Here is a 17,786-nt window from a genome sequence, read left to right as displayed (position 1 = left end):
CCACAAGGAGAGTCCAATTGTGTCGGTTGCGATGCCTGACCTTCCCAACACTGGACGTGAAGAGCATGCGCCTTCCACCATTTGCACGCCCCCTGCAAGTGCTGGAAGGAGCACCCGCAGTCCAGTTCCTGATAGTCAGATTGAAGATGTCAGTGTTGAAGTACACCAGGATGAGGAGGATATGGGTGTTGCTGGCGCTGGGGAGGAAATTGACCAGGAGGATTCTGATGGTGAGGTGGTTTGTTTAAGTCAGGCACCCGGGGAGACACCTGTTGTCCGTGGGAGGAATATGGCCGTTGACATGCCAGGTGAAAATACCAAAAAAATCAGCTCTTCGGTGTGGAGGTATTTCACCAGAAATGCGGACAACAGGTGTCAAGCCGTGTGTTCCCTTTGTCAAGCTGTAATAAGTAGGGGTAAGGATGTTAACCACCTCGGAACATCCTCCCTTATACGTCACCTGCAGCGCATTCATAATAAGTCAGTGACAAGTTCAAAAACTTTGGGTGACAGCGGAAGCAGTCCACTGACCAGTAAATCCCTTCCTCTTGTAACCAAGCTCACGCAAACCACCCCACCAACTCCCTCAGTGTCAATTTCCTCCTTCCCCAGGAATGCCAATAGTCCTGCAGGCCATGTCACTGGCAATTCTGACGAGTCCTCTCCTGCCTGGGATTCCTCCGATGCATCCTTGCGTGTAACGCCTACTGCTGCTGGCGCTGCTGTTGTTGCCGCTGGGAGTCGATGGTCATCCCAGAGGGGAAGTCGTAAGCCCACTTGTACTACTTCCAGTAAGCAATTGACTGTTCAACAGTCCTTTGCGAGGAAGATGAAATATCACAGCAGTCATCCTACTGCAAAGCGGATAACTGAGGCCTTGACAACTATGTTGGTGTTAGACGTGCGTCCGGTATCCGCCGTTAGTTCACAGGGAACTAGACAATTTATTGAGGCAGTGTGCCCCCGTTACCAAATACCATCTAGGTTCCACTTCTCTAGGCAGGCGATACCGAGAATGTACACGGACGTCAGAAAAAGACTCACCAGTGTCCTAAAAAATGCAGTTGTACCCAATGTCCACTTAACCACGGACATGTGGACAAGTGGAGCAGGGCAGGGTCAGGACTATATGACTGTGACAGCCCACTGGGTAGATGTATGGACTCCCGCCGCAAGAACAGCAGCGGCGGCACCAGTAGCAGCATCTCGCAAACGCCAACTCTTTCCTAGGCAGGCTACGCTTTGTATCACCGCTTTCCAGAATACGCACACAGCTGAAAACCTCTTACGGCAACTGAGGAAGATCATCGCGGAATGGCTTACCCCAATTGGACTCTCCTGTGGATTTGTGGCATCGGACAACGCCAGCAATATTGTGTGTGCATTAAATATGGGCAAATTCCAGCACGTCCCATGTTTTGCACATACCTTGAATTTGGTGGTGCAGAATTTTTAAAAAAACGACAGGGGCGTGCAAGAGATGCTGTCGGTGGCCAGAAAAATTGCGGGACACTTTCGGCGTACAGGCACCACGTACAGAAGACTGGAGCACCACCAAAAACTACTGAACCTGCCCTGCCATCATCTGAAGCAAGAAGTGGTAACGAGGTGGAATTCAACCCTCTATATGCTTCAGAGGTTGGAGGAGCAGCAAAAGGCCATTCAAGCCTATACAATTGAGCACGATATAGGAGGTGGAATGCACCTGTCTCAAGTGCAGTGGAGAATGATTTCAACGTTGTGCAAGGTTCTGATGCCCTTTGAACTTGCCACACGTGAAGTCAGTTCAGACACTGCCAGCCTGAGTCAGGTCATTCCCCTCATCAGGCTTTTGCAGAAGAAGCTGGAGGCATTGAAGAAGGAGCTAAAAGGGAGCGATTCCGCTAGGCATGTGGGACTTGTGGATGCAGCCCTTAATTCGCTTAACAAGGATTCACGGGTGGTCAATCTGTTGAAATCAGAGCACTACATTTTGGCCACCGTGCTCGATCCTAGATTTAAAGCCTACCTTGGATCTCTCTTTCCGGCAGACACAAGTCTGCTGGGGTTGAAAGACCTGCTGGTGACAAAATTGTCAAGTCAAGCGGAACGCGACCTGTCAACATCTCCTCCTTCACATTCTCCCGCAACTGGGGGTGCGAGGAAAAGGCTCAGAATTCCGAGCCCACCCGCTGGCGGTGATGCAGGGCAGTCTGGAGCGACTGCTGATGCTGACATCTGGTCCGGACTGAAGGACCTGACAACGATTACGGACATGTCGTCTACTGTCACTGCATATGATTCTCTCAACATTGATAGAATGGTGGAGGATTATATGAGTGACCGCATCCAAGTAGGCACGTCACACAGTCCGTACTTATACTGGCAGGAAAAAGAGGCAATTTGGAGGCCCTTGCACAAACTGGCTTTATTCTACCTAAGTTGCCCTCCCACAAGTGTGTACTCCGAAAGAGTGTTTAGTGCCGCCGCTCACCTTGTCAGCAATCGGCGTACGAGGTTACATCCAGAAAATGTGGAGAAGATGATGTTCATTAAAATGAATTATAATCAATTCCTCCGCGGAGACATTGACCAGCAGCAATTGCCTCCACAAAGTACACAGGGAGCTGAGATGGTGGATTCCAGTGGGGACGAATTGATAATCTGTGAGGAGGGGGATGTACACGGTGATATATCGGAGGGTGAAGATGAGGTGGACATCTTGCCTCTGTAGAGCCAGTTTGTGCAAGGAGAGATTAATTGCTTCTTTTTTGGGGGGGGTCCAAACCAACCCGTCATATCAGTCACAGTCGTGTGGCAGACCCTGTCACTGAAATGATGGGTTGGTTAAAGTGTGCATGTCCTGTTTTGTTTATACAACATAAGGGTGGGTGGGAGGGCCCAAGGACAATTCCATCTTGCACCTCTTTTTTCTTTTCTTTTTCTTTGCATCATGTGCTGATTGGGGAGGGTTTTTTGGAAGGGACATCCTGCGTGACACTGCAGTGCCACTCCTAGATGGGCCCGGTGTTTGTGTCGGCCACTAGGGTCGCTAATCTTACTCACACAGTCAGCTACCTCATTGCGCCTCTTTTTTTCTTTGCGTCATGTGCTGTTTGGGGAGGGTTTTTTGGAAGGGACATCCTGCGTGACACTGCAGTGCCACTCCTAGATGGGCCCGGTGTTTGTGTCGGCCACTAGGGTCGCTAATCTTACTCACACAGCTACCTCATTGCGCCTCTTTTTTTCTTTGCGTCATGTGCTGTTTGGGGAGGGTTTTTTGGAAGGGACATCCTGCGTGACACTGCAGTGCCACTCCTAGATGGGCCCGGTGTTTGTGTCGGCCACTAGGGTCGCTAATCTTACTCACACAGCTACCTCATTGCGCCTCTTTTTTTCTTTGCGTCATGTGCTGTTTGGGGAGGGTTTTTTGGAAGGGACATCCTGCGTGACACTGCAGTGCCACTCCTAGATGGGCCCGGTGTTTGTGTCGGCCACTAGGGTCGCTAATCTTACTCACACAGCTACCTCATTGCGCCTCTTTTTTTCTTTGCGTCATGTGCTGTTTGGGGAGGGTTTTTTGGAAGGGACATCCTGCGTGACACTGCAGTGCCACTCCTAGATGGGCCCGGTGTTTGTGTCGGCCACTAGGGTCGCTTATCTTACTCACACAGCGACCTCGGTGCAAATTTTAGGACTAAAAATAATATTGTGAGGTGTGAGGTACTGTATTCAGAATAGACTGAAAATGAGTGTAAATTATGGTTTTTGAGGTTAATAATACTTTGGGATCAAAATGACCCCCAAATTCTATGATTTAAGCTGTTTTTTAGTGTTTTTTGAAAAAAACACCCGAATCCAAAACACACCCGAATCCGACAAAAAAAATTCGGTGAGGTTTTGCCAAAACGCGTTCGAACCCAAAACACGGCCGCGGAACCGAACCCAAAACCAAAACACAAAACCCGAAAAATTTCAGGCGCTCATCTCTAGTAAACTTGCCAATATGCCATTTACGACACGGAGTGGCAAGGAACGGCTGAGGCCCTGGCCTATGTTCATGGCTAGTGGTTCAGCTTCACATGAGGATGGAAGCACTCAGCCTCTCGCTAGAAAAATGAAAAGACTCAAGCTGGCAAAAGCAGCACAGCAAAGAACTGTGCATTCTTCGAAATCCCAAATCCACAAGGAGAGTCCAATTGTGTCGGTTGCGATGCCTGACCTTCCCAACACTGGACGTGAAGAGCATGCGCCTTCCACCATTTGCACGCCCCCTGCAAGTGCTGGAAGGAGCACCCGCAGTCCAGTTCCTGATAGTCAGATTGAAGATGTCAGTGTTGAAGTACACCAGGATGAGGAGGATATGGGTGTTGCTGGCGCTGGGGAGGAAATTGACCAGGAGGATTCTGATGGTGAGGTGGTTTGTTTAAGTCAGGCACCCGGGGAGACACCTGTTGTCCGTGGGAGGAATATGGCCGTTGACATGCCAGGTGAAAATACCAAAAAAATCAGCTCTTCGGTGTGGAGGTATTTCAACAGAAATGCGGACAACAGGTGTCAAGCCGTGTGTTCCCTTTGTCAAGCTGTAATAAGTAGGGGTAAGGATGTTAACCACCTCGGAACATCCTCCCTTATACGTCACCTGCAGCGCATTCATAATAAGTCAGTGACAAGTTCAAAAACTTTGGGTGACAGCGGAAGCAGTCCACTGACCAGTAAATCCCTTCCTCTTGTAACCAAGCTCACGCAAACCACCCCACCAACTCCCTCAGTGTCAATTTCCTCCTTCCCCAGGAATGCCAATAGTCCTGCAGGCCATGTCACTGGCAATTCTGACGATTCCTCTCCTGCCTGGGATTCCTCTGATGCATCCTTGCGTGTAACGCCTACTGCTGCTGGCGCTGCTGTTGTTGCTGCTGGGAGTCGATGGTCATCCCAGAGGGGAAGTCGTAAGCCCACTTGTACTACTTCCAGTAAGCAATTGACTGTTCAACAGTCCTTTGCGAGGAAGATGAAATATCACAGCAGTCATCCTGCTGCAAAGCGGATAACTGAGGCCTTGACAACTATGTTGGTGTTAGACGTGCGTCCGGTATCCGCCGTTAGTTCACAGGGAACTAGACAATTTATTGAGGCAGTGTGCCCCCGTTACCAAATACCATCTAGGTTCCACTTCTCTAGGCAGGCGATACCGAGAATGTACACGGACGTCAGAAAAAGACTCACCAGTGTCCTAAAAAATGCAGTTGTACCCAATGTCCACTTAACCACGGACATGTGGACAAGTGGAGCAGGGCAGGGTCAGGACTATATGACTGTGACAGCCCACTGGGTAGATGTATGGACTCCCGCCGCAAGAACAGCAGCGGCGGCACCAGTAGCAGCATCTCGCAAACGCCAACTCTTTCCTAGGCAGGCTATGCTTTGTATCACCGCTTTCCAGAATACGCACACAGCTGAAAACCTCTTACGGCAACTGAGGAAGATCATCGCGGAATGGCTTACCCCAATTGGACTCTCCTGTGGATTTGTGGCATCGGACAACGCCAGCAATATTGTGTGTGCATTAAATATGGGCAAATTCCAGCACGTCCCATGTTTTGCACATACCTTGAATTTGGTGGTGCAGAATTTTTTAAAAAACGACAGGGGCGTGCAAGAGATGCTGTCGGTGGCCAGAAGAATTGCGGGACACTTTCGGCGTACAGGCACCACGTACAGAAGACTGGAGCACCACCAAAAACTACTGAACCTGCCCTGCCATCATCTGAAGCAAGAAGTGGTAACGAGGTGGAATTCAACCCTCTATATGCTTCAGAGGTTGGAGGAGCAGCAAAAGGCTATTCAAGCCTATACAATTGAGCACGATATAGTAGGTGGAATGCACCTGTCTCAAGCGCAGTGGAGAATGATTTCAACGTTGTGCAAGGTTCTGATGCCCTTTGAACTTGCCACACGTGAAGTCAGTTCAGACACTGCCAGCCTGAGTCAGGTCATTCCCCTCATCAGGCTTTTGCAGAAGAAGCTGGAGACATTGAAGGAGGAGCTAACACGGAGCGATTCCGCTAGGCATGTGGGACTTGTGGATGGAGCCCTTAATTCGCTTAACAAGGATTCACGGGTGGTCAATCTGTTGAAATCAGAGCACTACATTTTGGCCACCGTACTCGATCCTAGATTTAAAGCCTACCTTGGATCTCTCTTTCCGGCAGACACAAGTCTGCTGGGGTTGAAAGACCTGCTGGTGACAAAATTGTCAAGTCAAGCGGAACGCGACCTGTCAACATCTCCTCCTTCACATTCTCCCGCAACTGGGGGTGCGAGGAAAAGGCTCAGAATTCCGAGCCCACCCGCTGGCGGTGATGCAGGGCAGTCTGGAGCGACTGCTGATGCTGACATCTGGTCCGGACTGAAGGACCTGACAACGATTACGGACATGTCGTCTACTGTCACTGCATATGATTCTCTCAACATTGATAGAATGGTGGAGGATTATATGAGTGACCGCATCCAAGTAGGCACGTCACACAGTCCGTACTTATACTGGCAGGAAAAAGAGGCAATTTGGAGGCCCTTGCACAAACTGGCTTTATTCTACCTAAGTTGCCCTCCCACAAGTGTGTACTCCGAAAGAGTGTTTAGTGCCGCCGCTCACCTTGTCAGCAATCGGCGTACGAGGTTACATCCAGAAAATGTGGAGAAGATGATGTTCATTAAAATGAATTATAATCAATTCCTCCGCGGAGACATTGACCAGCAGCAATTGCCTCCACAAAGTACACAGGGAGCTGAGATGGTGGATTCCAGTGGGGACGAATTGATAATCTGTGAGGAGGGGGATGTACACGGTGATATATCGGAGGGTGATGATGAGGTGGACATCTTGCCTCTGTAGAGCCAGTTTGTGCAAGGAGAGATTAATTGCTTCTTTTTTGGGGGGGGTCCAAACCAACCCGTCATATCAGTCACAGTCGTGTGGCAGACCCTGTCACTGAAATGATGGGTTGGTTAAAGTGTGCATGTCCTGTTTTGTTTATACAACATAAGGGTGGGTGGGAGGGCCCAAGGACAATTCCATCTTGCACCTCTTTTTTCTTTTCTATTTCTTTGCATCATGTGCTGATTGGGGAGGGTTTTTTGGAAGGGACATCCTGCGTGACACTGCAGTGCCACTCCTAAATGGGCCCGGTGTTTGTGTCGGCCACTAGGGTCGCTAATCTTACTCACACAGTCAGCTACCTCATTGCGCCTCTTTTTTTCTTTGCGTCATGTGCTGTTTGGGGAGGGTTTTTTGGAAGGGCCATCCTGCGTGACACTGCAGTGCCACTCCTAGATGGGCCCGGTGTTTGTGTCGGCCACTAGGGTCGCTAATCTTACTCACACAGCTACCTCATTGCGCCTCTTTTTTTCTTTGCGTCATGTGCTGTTTGGGGAGGGTTTTTTGGAAGGGACATCCTGCGTGACACTGCAGTGCCACTCCTAGATGGGCCCGGTGTTTGTGTCGGCCACTAGGGTCGCTAATCTTACTCACACAGCTACCTCATTGCGCCTCTTTTTTTCTTTGCGTCATGTGCTGTTTGGGGAGGGTTTTTTGGAAGGGCCATCCTGCGTGACACTGCAGTGCCACTCCTAGATGGGCCCGGTGTTTGTGTCGGCCACTAGGGTCGCTAATCTTACTCACACAGCTACCTCATTGCGCCTCTTTTTTTCTTTGCGTCATGTGCTGTTTGGGGAGGGTTTTTTGGAAGGGACATCCTGCGTGACACTGCAGTGCCACTCCTAGATGGGCCCGGTGTTTGTGTCGGCCACTAGGGTCGCTTATCTTACTCACACAGCGACCTCGGTGCAAATTTTAGGACTAAAAATAATATTGTGAGGTGTGAGGTATTCAGAATAGACTGAAAATTAGTGTAAATTATGGTTTTTGAGGTTAATAATACTTTGGGATCAAAATGACCCCCAAATTCTATGATTTAAGCTGTTTTTTAGTGTTTTTTGAAAAAAACACCCGAATCCAAAACACACCCGAATCCGACAAAAAAAATTCGGTGAGGTTTTGCCAAAACGCGTTCGAACCCAAAACACGGCCGCGGAACCGAACCCAAAACCAAAACACAAAACCCGAAAAATTTCAGGCGCTCATCTCTAGTGTACAGTACAGGACTCATGTGACCACTATCAGTCTGTGCATCTGTTGTACAGTACAGCACTCACGTGACCACTATCAGTCTGTGCATACGTGTGTACAGTACAGGACTCATGTGACCACTATCAGTCTGTGCATCTGTTGTACAGTACAGGACCCATGTGACCACTATCAGTCTGTGCATACATGTGTACAGTGCAGGACTCACGTGACCACTATCAATCTGTGCATACGTGTGTACAGTACAGGACTCACGTGACCACTATCAGTCTGTGCATACGTGTGTACAGTACAGGACTTGTGCAGTTACCTGTGTAACAATTACCTGTGTGAAAATCTTAACAATCGTCACACTGGAGCTGGTCCTGCTCCCTACTCACCAGGGCAATAGACCATGTGCTGGAAATGTCAGATACTTGCCTCTGCATATGGGTTTGATCGTTGTTGCTTAGTTCTGACTTTTGCGGCCTTGAGTTTGGAGGGCTTGCGTGTCTCCTGCGAGGCGTTCATTGAAGTCCTGCATGGAAATGGGGCTTTCGAAACAGTCACCTGCTCCAGGGATAGCTGCAGCTCATTATACTCTATGTCTCTGTATAGAGGGACAAAGACAAATATTTGCACCAATTCGTCAACTATGTGAAGGTGACTGAGGAATGCAGCGGTGTAATTATTCTCACAGTTAGGTCGTGGTCTGTAGGTGCTACTGACTGGATGTCAGCAGCTGCCTCATTGTTCTATCATTTCCACCCACAGGTAAAATTGTGCGGTCTTTACAATAGATTCATATATCTGTGTATGTGTTTTTTATATTTTCATTTTAATCATCACAATGTGTTTGCAATATTCATGAATATGAAGAGAATGCTGGTGACTAGAGTTGTACATATTCTTTAGATAGCAGTGGCAAACACATGGGGGGGGGGGGGGTTTCTGAGTACCAGAAACCTGCCTTGATGGACCAAATTTTTTATTTCTGATACTAATTCCCTACCTCATGGCATTATGCCATGACTTGTGGGACTGTGGGGAAAGGGGGGGCCTAATATGACCCGATTGTATGAGAATCACGTTATTTTTACACTGCTTCCTCTCCACAGACCCGCAAATCTCAGCATTGCATCGTTGACCTGCTGCATGCATCACCCCCTATGTAAGTGTAAGTATGTAAATAAGTGTGTGCGTGTATGTTATATACAATATATATTTTTTTTATAGTTTATATAGATATAGTGCTTCCCTGTGAGTTGTAGATAAGAAAAATATCTCCAGCACAGTAATTTTGTAGTTCAAACAAATAACTGGTAAATTCTCAGGAATTAGCGTAGTTCAATTGATTTAAACACATTCATATAAAGACAAATTCAAATAATATTTAGAAAATACATCTATCAAAAAGTAGCAAGTAAAGAGTTAAAAGGTTTCACTCCAAAATCAGCAGCTACGCGTTTCATGGATCAAGTCTGCTTCCTTCCTGATCCGTGAAACGCGTGGCTGCTGCTTCTGGTGCGTTACTCCTCTGAGATGTGCACCTGTAGGTATATTTACCAAGTAGTGACTTGTCAAAGTCACTGATCATCGACCGATGAATTTAAAATAGCAATAAAAAATAAACGCTAAATCTGGCTTGTTTAGTTTTTTTTTCTATTGCCATCTCAAGCTGCCAATGATTAACCGCTTTGACAGACTGCTTCTTAGATAATCTTCTACCAGGTGACGGGGTACATTTACTACTGATTGATTTTAATCCATTTTAGTTTGATCTAAATTGACGTAAACTAACATTTAAAAATCACTGTTAAAAAAATTGTCTGTTAGTTAATGTGCGTTTTCGCACCTGAAACACAATATTGATAGAGATCGAATTAAAAACAATCTTTAATAAATTTACCCTGTAATCTTAACTCTACCTGATACTAGATTTGGGATCGGTATGAAATACCTCCAATCAAAATCCTGACGTTCAAAATCCCGACACCAATTGACCGATGGTCAAAATCCCGACATGGTCAAAATCCCGACATGGACAAAATACCGACATTTAAAATACAGACAAGGTCAAAATACCGACATGTAAAATGCCGACAGGTCAAAATACCAACATGAGTTTTTCATGATTTTTTTCATTGAAACCGACTTGTTCATACTTTACCATCCCAGTGGACCTGGAGGGGGAATATAATAGTGTGCCCGAAGCATGGCGAGCGCAGCGAGCCATGCGAGGGGACGCAGTACACTTTATATGGTGTCCATGTTGACTTATGTCGACAATGTCGACATAAGTCAACATGGACATCATATAAAGTGTACTGCGTCCCCTCGCATGGCTCGCTGCACTCGCCATGCTTCGGGCACGGTGCCTCGCTGCGCTCGGCACACTATTATATTCCCCCTCCAGGTCCACTGGGATGGTAAAGTATGAACAAGTCGGTTTCAATGAAAAAAATCATGAAAAACTCATGTTGGTATTTTGACCTGTCGGCATTTTACATGTCGGTATTTTGACCTTGTCGGTATTTTAAATGTCGGAATTTTGTCCATGTTGGGATTTTGACCATGTCGGGATTTTGACCATCGTCAATTGGTGTCGGGATTTTGATTGGAGGTAAACTGACTGCATCCCCTAGATTTTGGTGTTTTTCTTAAAGAACCTCTGAAACTCTTTGGCATTGGCCACAAGGTGGCAGACTTCTGCATGTGGGACAGAGTTATACTGCCCCAGTATAGAAGCAAACAACAGATAGTGTAGGATGCTGCACTACACTGTAGAAGGACAATGGGGGTCATTCTGACCCGTTCGCTCGCTGCGTGTTAACGCAGCAGAGCGAACGGGTCCCTGCTGCGCATGCGCCGTAGTGCTCCGGCGCATGCCAGACGGCCGAAGGCTGTAGCAGGGATGCGATCGCCACTGCTTGATTGACAGGCAGAGGCGATTGCTGGGCGGGAGGGTGCGGAACGGCGGAGTTTGGCCGCCGTTTCATGGGTTTGGTCCGGCCAACGCAGACGTGGCCGGACCGAACGGGGGGTGGTCCACAGCGGCTGCGTGACGTCACACACAGCCGCTGCGGGCCGGGGATCGATGAGTAGCTCCCGGCCAGCACGCTAAAGCTGCGCTGGCCAGGAGCAACTCTTGAAGTGCAAAGGCATCGCCGCTGGGCGATGCCTTTACACTTCTGCGAGGGGGGGGGGGGGGCACTGACATGCGGGGCGGACTAGCCCTGTGCTGGGCATCCCCCCGCATGTCAGGGAAGAAGATCGTAGCTGTGCAAAATTTAGCACAGCTACGATCAACTCGGAATGACCCCCTATGGCCCTCATTCCGAGTTGATCACAGGCTGCCACTTTTTGCAGCCCGTGCGATCAACTAGACGCCGCCCTATGGGGGGAGTGTATTTTTGCATAGCAAGGCTGCGATCGCTTGTGCAGCCCTGCTATGCAAAAAAAGTTTTGTGTACAACAAGACCAGGGTAACAGCTACTTATCCTGTCCGATCAATCCTGCGATGCAGGTCCCGGAATTGACGTCAGACATCCGCCCTCCAAGCGCCTCGACACGCCTGCGTTTGGATATTAACGCCCAGAAAATGGTGAGTTGACGCCCAGTTCCGCCTTCCTCCTGTCAATCTTCTTGCAGTCGCCGCTGCGACCGTTTTCTTCGTTAGCGGCATCGCTGCCGCTACGACGTGCCTGCGCAATGTGGCCGCCACGCATGCGCAGTCCTGACCCGATCGCACGGCTGCGAAGAAGAGCAGCGTGCGATCGGATCAGAATGGCCCCCAATATACACTGCAGTAATAATAATCTTTATATGTACTTGTGTTCTTGTGTGTAGATAATGTGTTTTGTTTTATTATATCCAATATTTGCCGTATGTGCTGAGAGATGCGATTGGGGACGCAGATCTTTAGCCATCGCTGCGACTTGCCACAATGTCAACTCTGCATTTTATTTTTAACATCTCTGGTTTTTGGGGTATTTCCCCCTCTCCTTGTCTGACCTGTCCCCTGTAACGAGCTCTGAGGTGTAAATGAGTGGGTGTGGATCATAGGATCAACAGTAACTAGGTCGACAGTCATTAGGTCAGAGCCGGCCCTAACCCATATGATGCCCTAGGCAAGATTTTGGCTGGTGCCCCCTAGCACCGCCGCTAGTTCTGCAGGAGATGACTGGCATGAGTCAGCTGACAGCTCTGCTAACGTCGGGAGCCTTTTGTTTATGAAAATGCATCATATTATTTGCATTACTATGTGGCTAGGATGCACAAGCAGCTTCTGCTGATTAAAATGATATGCGGCATGCCTATATTCTGTGTGTAACTGCGGCTGTATGTGCATACGAAATGCTACATTACAGTGATTTCCAGGAATACACTGCAACGTAGCATTTTGTATGCAGATACAGCCTGAGTTACACACAGAATATAGGCATGCCGCATATCATTTTAATCAGCAGAGGCTGCTGGTGCTCCTAAGCATATCAAATGCCCTAGGCATTTGCCTAGTTTGCCTATGCCCAAGGCCGGCTCTGCATTAGGTCGACCACTATTGGTCGACAGTGACTAGGTCGACACCTGAAATAGGTCGATAGAGTCATCAATTTCGACATGAGCATTTTACACTTTTTTTGGTGTTGTTTTCTCTATAAAGTGACAGGGAACCCCAGCTAGTGCACCGTGTCCCCTCGCATGGCTTCGGGCAAGGTGCCTCGCTCCGCTACCGCTGCGCTTGGCACGGGTTACTACTCCCAATCGTAGTCCATGTGGATAGTAAAGTATGAAAAAGGTCTAAAAATGTAAAAAAAAAGTGAAAAACTCATGTTGACCTTTTTTCATGTCAACCTTGCCCACGTCGACCTAGTGACCATGTCGACATATAGAACATGTCGACCTAATGCATGTCGATCAATAGTGGTCGACGTAGCGAGCGTCGACCTAAGTGCTGTCGACTTAAAGACCGGATCCCAAATGGGTGTAGCTGCAGCTCAGTGTATCTCCCAGCCCAATATAAGACTCTTGTAAACATTCATATATTCAGAGTGCTGGTTAATCGTGGCCTCTCCCTGGCTACAAGGTCTGTCCGGTTTCCCTGTTGTTTTTCTGTGGGGCCTATTCATCATCACTTCCGCCTATTTTATGTAACAGGTCATTCAGCGTTAGGGGACCGATAGGGTTGCCTGATATTCATCAAACTCTGAAATTGTAAAGTTTTTCAGAGATTGCCAAACGCCATCTTCAGATGGCGCTTGCCCGCAGAGCCCCGCACCTTCTTATGGGAAGGAGTTCTGGGCATGCGAAGAGGGATCCGGTCATATCCCTCCGCCGCCTACTCAGTGGCTCTACACATGCGTGAGGATCCGGCATTGGCAAAGGTAAGTAAGGCTGCTACACAATGGGAAATGTGCAATTGTAACACAAAGCCATTGGGTGCAAAAGGCTAGTTCTCCACAATCTGGCGGGACCAATAATCCTGCACAAATCACCACTACACCGTACAGATGTAAGTGACCCTCTATTTATACTGTAGGTGTCTGTCTATTGTATCATCATAGTCTTGTCCTGTTTATGTACTCCATACCAGGGGGCTTCCAGTTGCCAGAAATATGATTCAGTAAGTAGGTTCTGGCATCATGCCCTTTCATCTCTCCTTCCACTAACAACTAGGAGAAGCATGTTTGGATTTTGTACATGGTTTTGCTACTTTATTATTTTTATGTCCCTGTCAGACTGACTTGCTCAGTTCAGTGTGTTTTTCCTAGCAAAGCAGACTTTACACCTTCCCATACGGTTTAAGGGTTTATTCCAGTTTTGCATGTTTAGAGTTATTACGTAGACCCTGTCCTGAATGCAGCCAATGCCTATTGAGTCATCTGTTTGCACTCCATTCAAATTACATTGCAATTGCCTGTGATTTGATAATTATGGATTGATTGCGCTGTTTATATGAGCCGGCTTAGCCCATTCTGCTGAACGTGTGCGTGGATGTTTTTTAACTGCTTTCAGGATTGAAGGTTTTTGGACTTTAATGCGTGTTTATTCTGGAAATTATGTTAGTGTGTGTACTCTCGTGTTTTGGGACTCTGCTTGCGCTTGTTGCTTTTGGATACAGATGTGCTTTTTTTTTTTTTAAGTGTCTGTATTTTGATACACTGGCAGAACTATCGCTACTGCAGAGAGTGCAGCCGCTATGGGGCTCGGAGGTGAGGGAGCCTGGCATTGCCTACCGGGGGCCCCTAAGCTCCTGAGCACACTCTCACCGCTGCAAAACACCCTGCTCCAGGGATCACACATTCTTAGACACATTCTCAGAGGTGCAGAGCAGGTGACGCTGAATCCTACGTGTATTCTCTAAAATGTGGCAGTTCTGCGCATGCGCGACGTACGGGCACAACGTACGATGCAGTCTTGCACAAGGTCTAGCGATGCATTTCAGTCGCACTGCTGGCCGCAGAGTATTGACATGAAGTGGGCGTTTCTGGGTGGCAACTGACCGTTTTCAGGGAGTGTGCGGCAAAACACATGCGTGCCAGGAAAAACGCAGGCGTGGCTGGCCGAACGCTGGGTGGGTTTGTGACGTCAAATCCGGAACTGAATAGTCTGAAGTGATCGCAAGCGCTGAGTAGGTTTTGAGTTACTCTGAAACTCCAGAATTTTTTTTTGTAGCCGCTCTGCGATACAACCGTTCGCACTTCTGCTAAGCTAAAATACACTCCCAGTGGGAGGCGGCATAGCATTTGCACGGCTGCTAAAACTAGCTAGCGAGCGATCAACTCGGAATGACCCCCATAAACCCATGTGTGGATGAATGACGCACACTTACGTGAGCACATAGTTCACACTCACTATACAGTGAGGCCTGGAGGAGCGACTGTTGTGGACGATTGTTGCGTAACTCTGGATCCAGACCCATCCTCCGTGCTTGGAAAGCAGCCTGTAGTACTTTGTGGTGACCTGGCCTTTTACCAGCACTCCAAAAAAGAAACCAGACACCAGTAATTAGAATGCAGTCATCAATATTAACGTACTATGGGGGTAATTCCAAGTTGATCGTAGCAGGAATTTTTTTAGCAGTTGGGCAAAACCATGTGCACTGCAGGTGGGGACAGATATAACATGTGCAGAGAGAGTTAGATTTGGGTGGGTTATTTTGTTTCTGTGCAGGGTAAATACTGGCTGCTTTATTTTTACACTGCAATTTAGATTGCAGATTGAACTCACCACACCCAAATCTATCTCTCTCTGCACATGTTATATCTGCCCCCCCTGCAGTGCACATGGTTTTGCCCAACTGCTAAAAAATTTCCTGCTGCGATCAACTTGGAATTACCCCCCATATACACAATACAGTGACTGTCACCGTGTGAATGTGGCAGTATCAACTTCTGTATGCAAAGTGTTAAAATGATATATTATGAAAACCTCTGTATTGTAATGAGTTTGGGGGATGAGCGTGGATCTTGGGTCTGCCAGAATTAGGTTGACCGTCAATAGATCGATCACATATGGTCGACATGCAATGCGGTCGACAGGGTCAATAGGTTAACTTGTAAAAGGTAGACACTTGAAAAGGATGACGAGCACAAAAGGTTGAGACAGTCAAAAGGTCAACATGGAAACGGTCAACACAGAAAAGGTCGACAGGATTTTTACAACCACGTGTGACTCCAAATAATGTACCGCTTCGCTCGCCATGCTTCGGGTGGGATCCAGTTAAAATGCTTGCTGTCGGAATCCCGGTGTTCAGGAGACCGATGCCGGAATCCCGACAGTCGGCATTTTACAGACGGCCGGTAGAAAAACACTCGCCCGTAATTCCTACTCGGTTGGTTGGAGGGGACTCGCTGATGGTATTCCTGCGGACGGGATGCCGCTGTCGGTATACTGACAGCCGTCATCATGTCTGCCGGTGTATCATACCACTCCCCTTTGGGCAAGGTGCTTTGCTGCGCTTGGCACAGGTTACTATTCCCAATAGTGTTCCACGTGGATGGTAAATGATGAAAATGTTGGGAAGGGGGGGAGGGGGGGAGGCATTGACGATATATGTGTTGACCATTATCATGTCAACTATTTGAACCTGTTGACCTTTTGTGCCGCTCAACCTTTTTGTACGTGTCTACCTAAAGCACTACGACCTGTTGACCTATCATCCAGAACCCATTTGGGAGAGTGGGTGGATATTGGGCTTCATTTAGAGTTGGGTGTATACCATTACTTTGGGGTGGGGGTAATATAAAGACATACTGTATATGTACCCTGTGCCGGGAGAGGTGGAATGTGGGACAGCGGAAATGGAGAAGCGTAAGCTGAATACAGTAAGGACGTAGCCATGTAAATACAAAATAGTCAAGAGCGCATGCCCAGGTACTCACTTAGGAGGCGTATCTCTTGTAGGCACTGGAGGGCTGGTGCAGAGAGGGCCATCAGCGGACTCAGGGCCGGATTAAGCTTTGGGGGTGCCCGGGGCACTTAAAACAGGGGGGGCCCGGAGGTTGGGGGGTTGTGTATATTAGATTGTGCATACCTCCCAACATGTCCTATTCCAGGAAGGACAAAATGCTCTCTACCCGGACTTCCCTCTGAATATATGATTGGCGTCACCTGCGTTGAACTATTTTATTCATAAGAAAGGTGTTTCAACACAGGTGATTGCAATCAGAAATTAATAGGGAAGTCCAGATAGGGAGCATTTTGTCCCTCCTGGAATGAGTCATGTTGGGGGGGGGGGTTTGGATTGTGTATATTAAATTTAAACCAATGGTGTTTATTAGATGTAAACTAATAGTTTAATAATGCCTGGGCACTGTTTATAGCTCCAACTAATTGAGAGACCACTATTTTATAAACTTTTCTTGTAGTGGAACAAAGACAACTTAAACAACCTTAAAATACACATAGAAATATAAATTCTATAATTTATCTTGCACACTGGGACAGGACTCCGGAGGACTCTCTGCGTGTCTCTCTCTCTAGTACTCTCATTAGATAACAGATTACAAAGGCAGGGAGGAGGAGAAGCTGGGATCCCTGGGTCACTTGCAGCTCTCTCCTCCTATCTCTCTTCTGGTCGGGAAGCTCCATTGGTAGCTCATGAAACCTGATACTCCTGAGTCTCTGCCTGCACTGCATACTGTCTGGCTCACATTCTGGCAGCCTGGTTCTGCTGCTGCACAAGAGGGAGAGTTAGTGGTGTCAGTGTGCTCCAACCGCGTGGAGGGGCCAGACAGACGGGGGCCGGGGTACAGTATCCCCTGTGCCCCCACCTTCTTTGGCTCTGAACAAACTATTTAGTTGTTTCTGATTGCCTGATTGCATATTGATCACTCCAGGTAATACTACTTATTTCATCAGTGTTGTGACTAATATGAAGTTGTGTCCATCTATTAACGTTACAAATCTTGTCATTTCCATTTGCACTGTTGCACGAGGCAATGGGGCTAATTCAGACCCGATCGCTGCTGTGCGTTTTGCACAGCAGCGATCAGGTCTGAACTGTGCATGCGCCGGCACCGCAGTGTGGCTGTCTTATCCCTGTGACCGCCTCTGCCTGCTTGTCAGACAGATGCGGTTGCTGGGCGGGAGGGGGCGGGCCGGCGGCGTTTGGCCGCCGTTTAGGGAGCGCGGTCCGGGCAACGCAGGTGTGCCCAGACCAATAGGGGGGCGGGCTGCG

At 48.1% G+C, this 17,786-nt stretch overlaps 1 protein-coding gene across 2 annotated transcripts in view; it reads right to left on the bottom strand.

The window, feature by feature from the left end:
• Positions 1-17,786, bottom strand: part of SIM2 (SIM bHLH transcription factor 2) — a 314,641-nt gene that overhangs the window by 77,937 nt on the left and 218,918 nt on the right. For both annotated transcript variants that reach the window (XM_063956547.1, XM_063956548.1), the window contains 2 exons: positions 14,937-15,084; positions 8,546-8,714 (listed from right to left, as the gene is read on the bottom strand). In XM_063956547.1, coding sequence (XP_063812617.1) covers positions 8,546-8,714; positions 14,937-15,084 — 317 coding nt within the window. The remainder of the gene's footprint in view (positions 1-8,545; positions 8,715-14,936; positions 15,085-17,786) is intronic.

This window comes from Pseudophryne corroboree, chromosome 2, assembly GCF_028390025.1.
Source record: "Pseudophryne corroboree isolate aPseCor3 chromosome 2, aPseCor3.hap2, whole genome shotgun sequence".
Classification (NCBI taxonomy): Eukaryota; Metazoa; Chordata; class Amphibia; order Anura; family Myobatrachidae; genus Pseudophryne; species Pseudophryne corroboree.
This window is presented reverse-complemented; position numbering and strand designations above follow the sequence as displayed.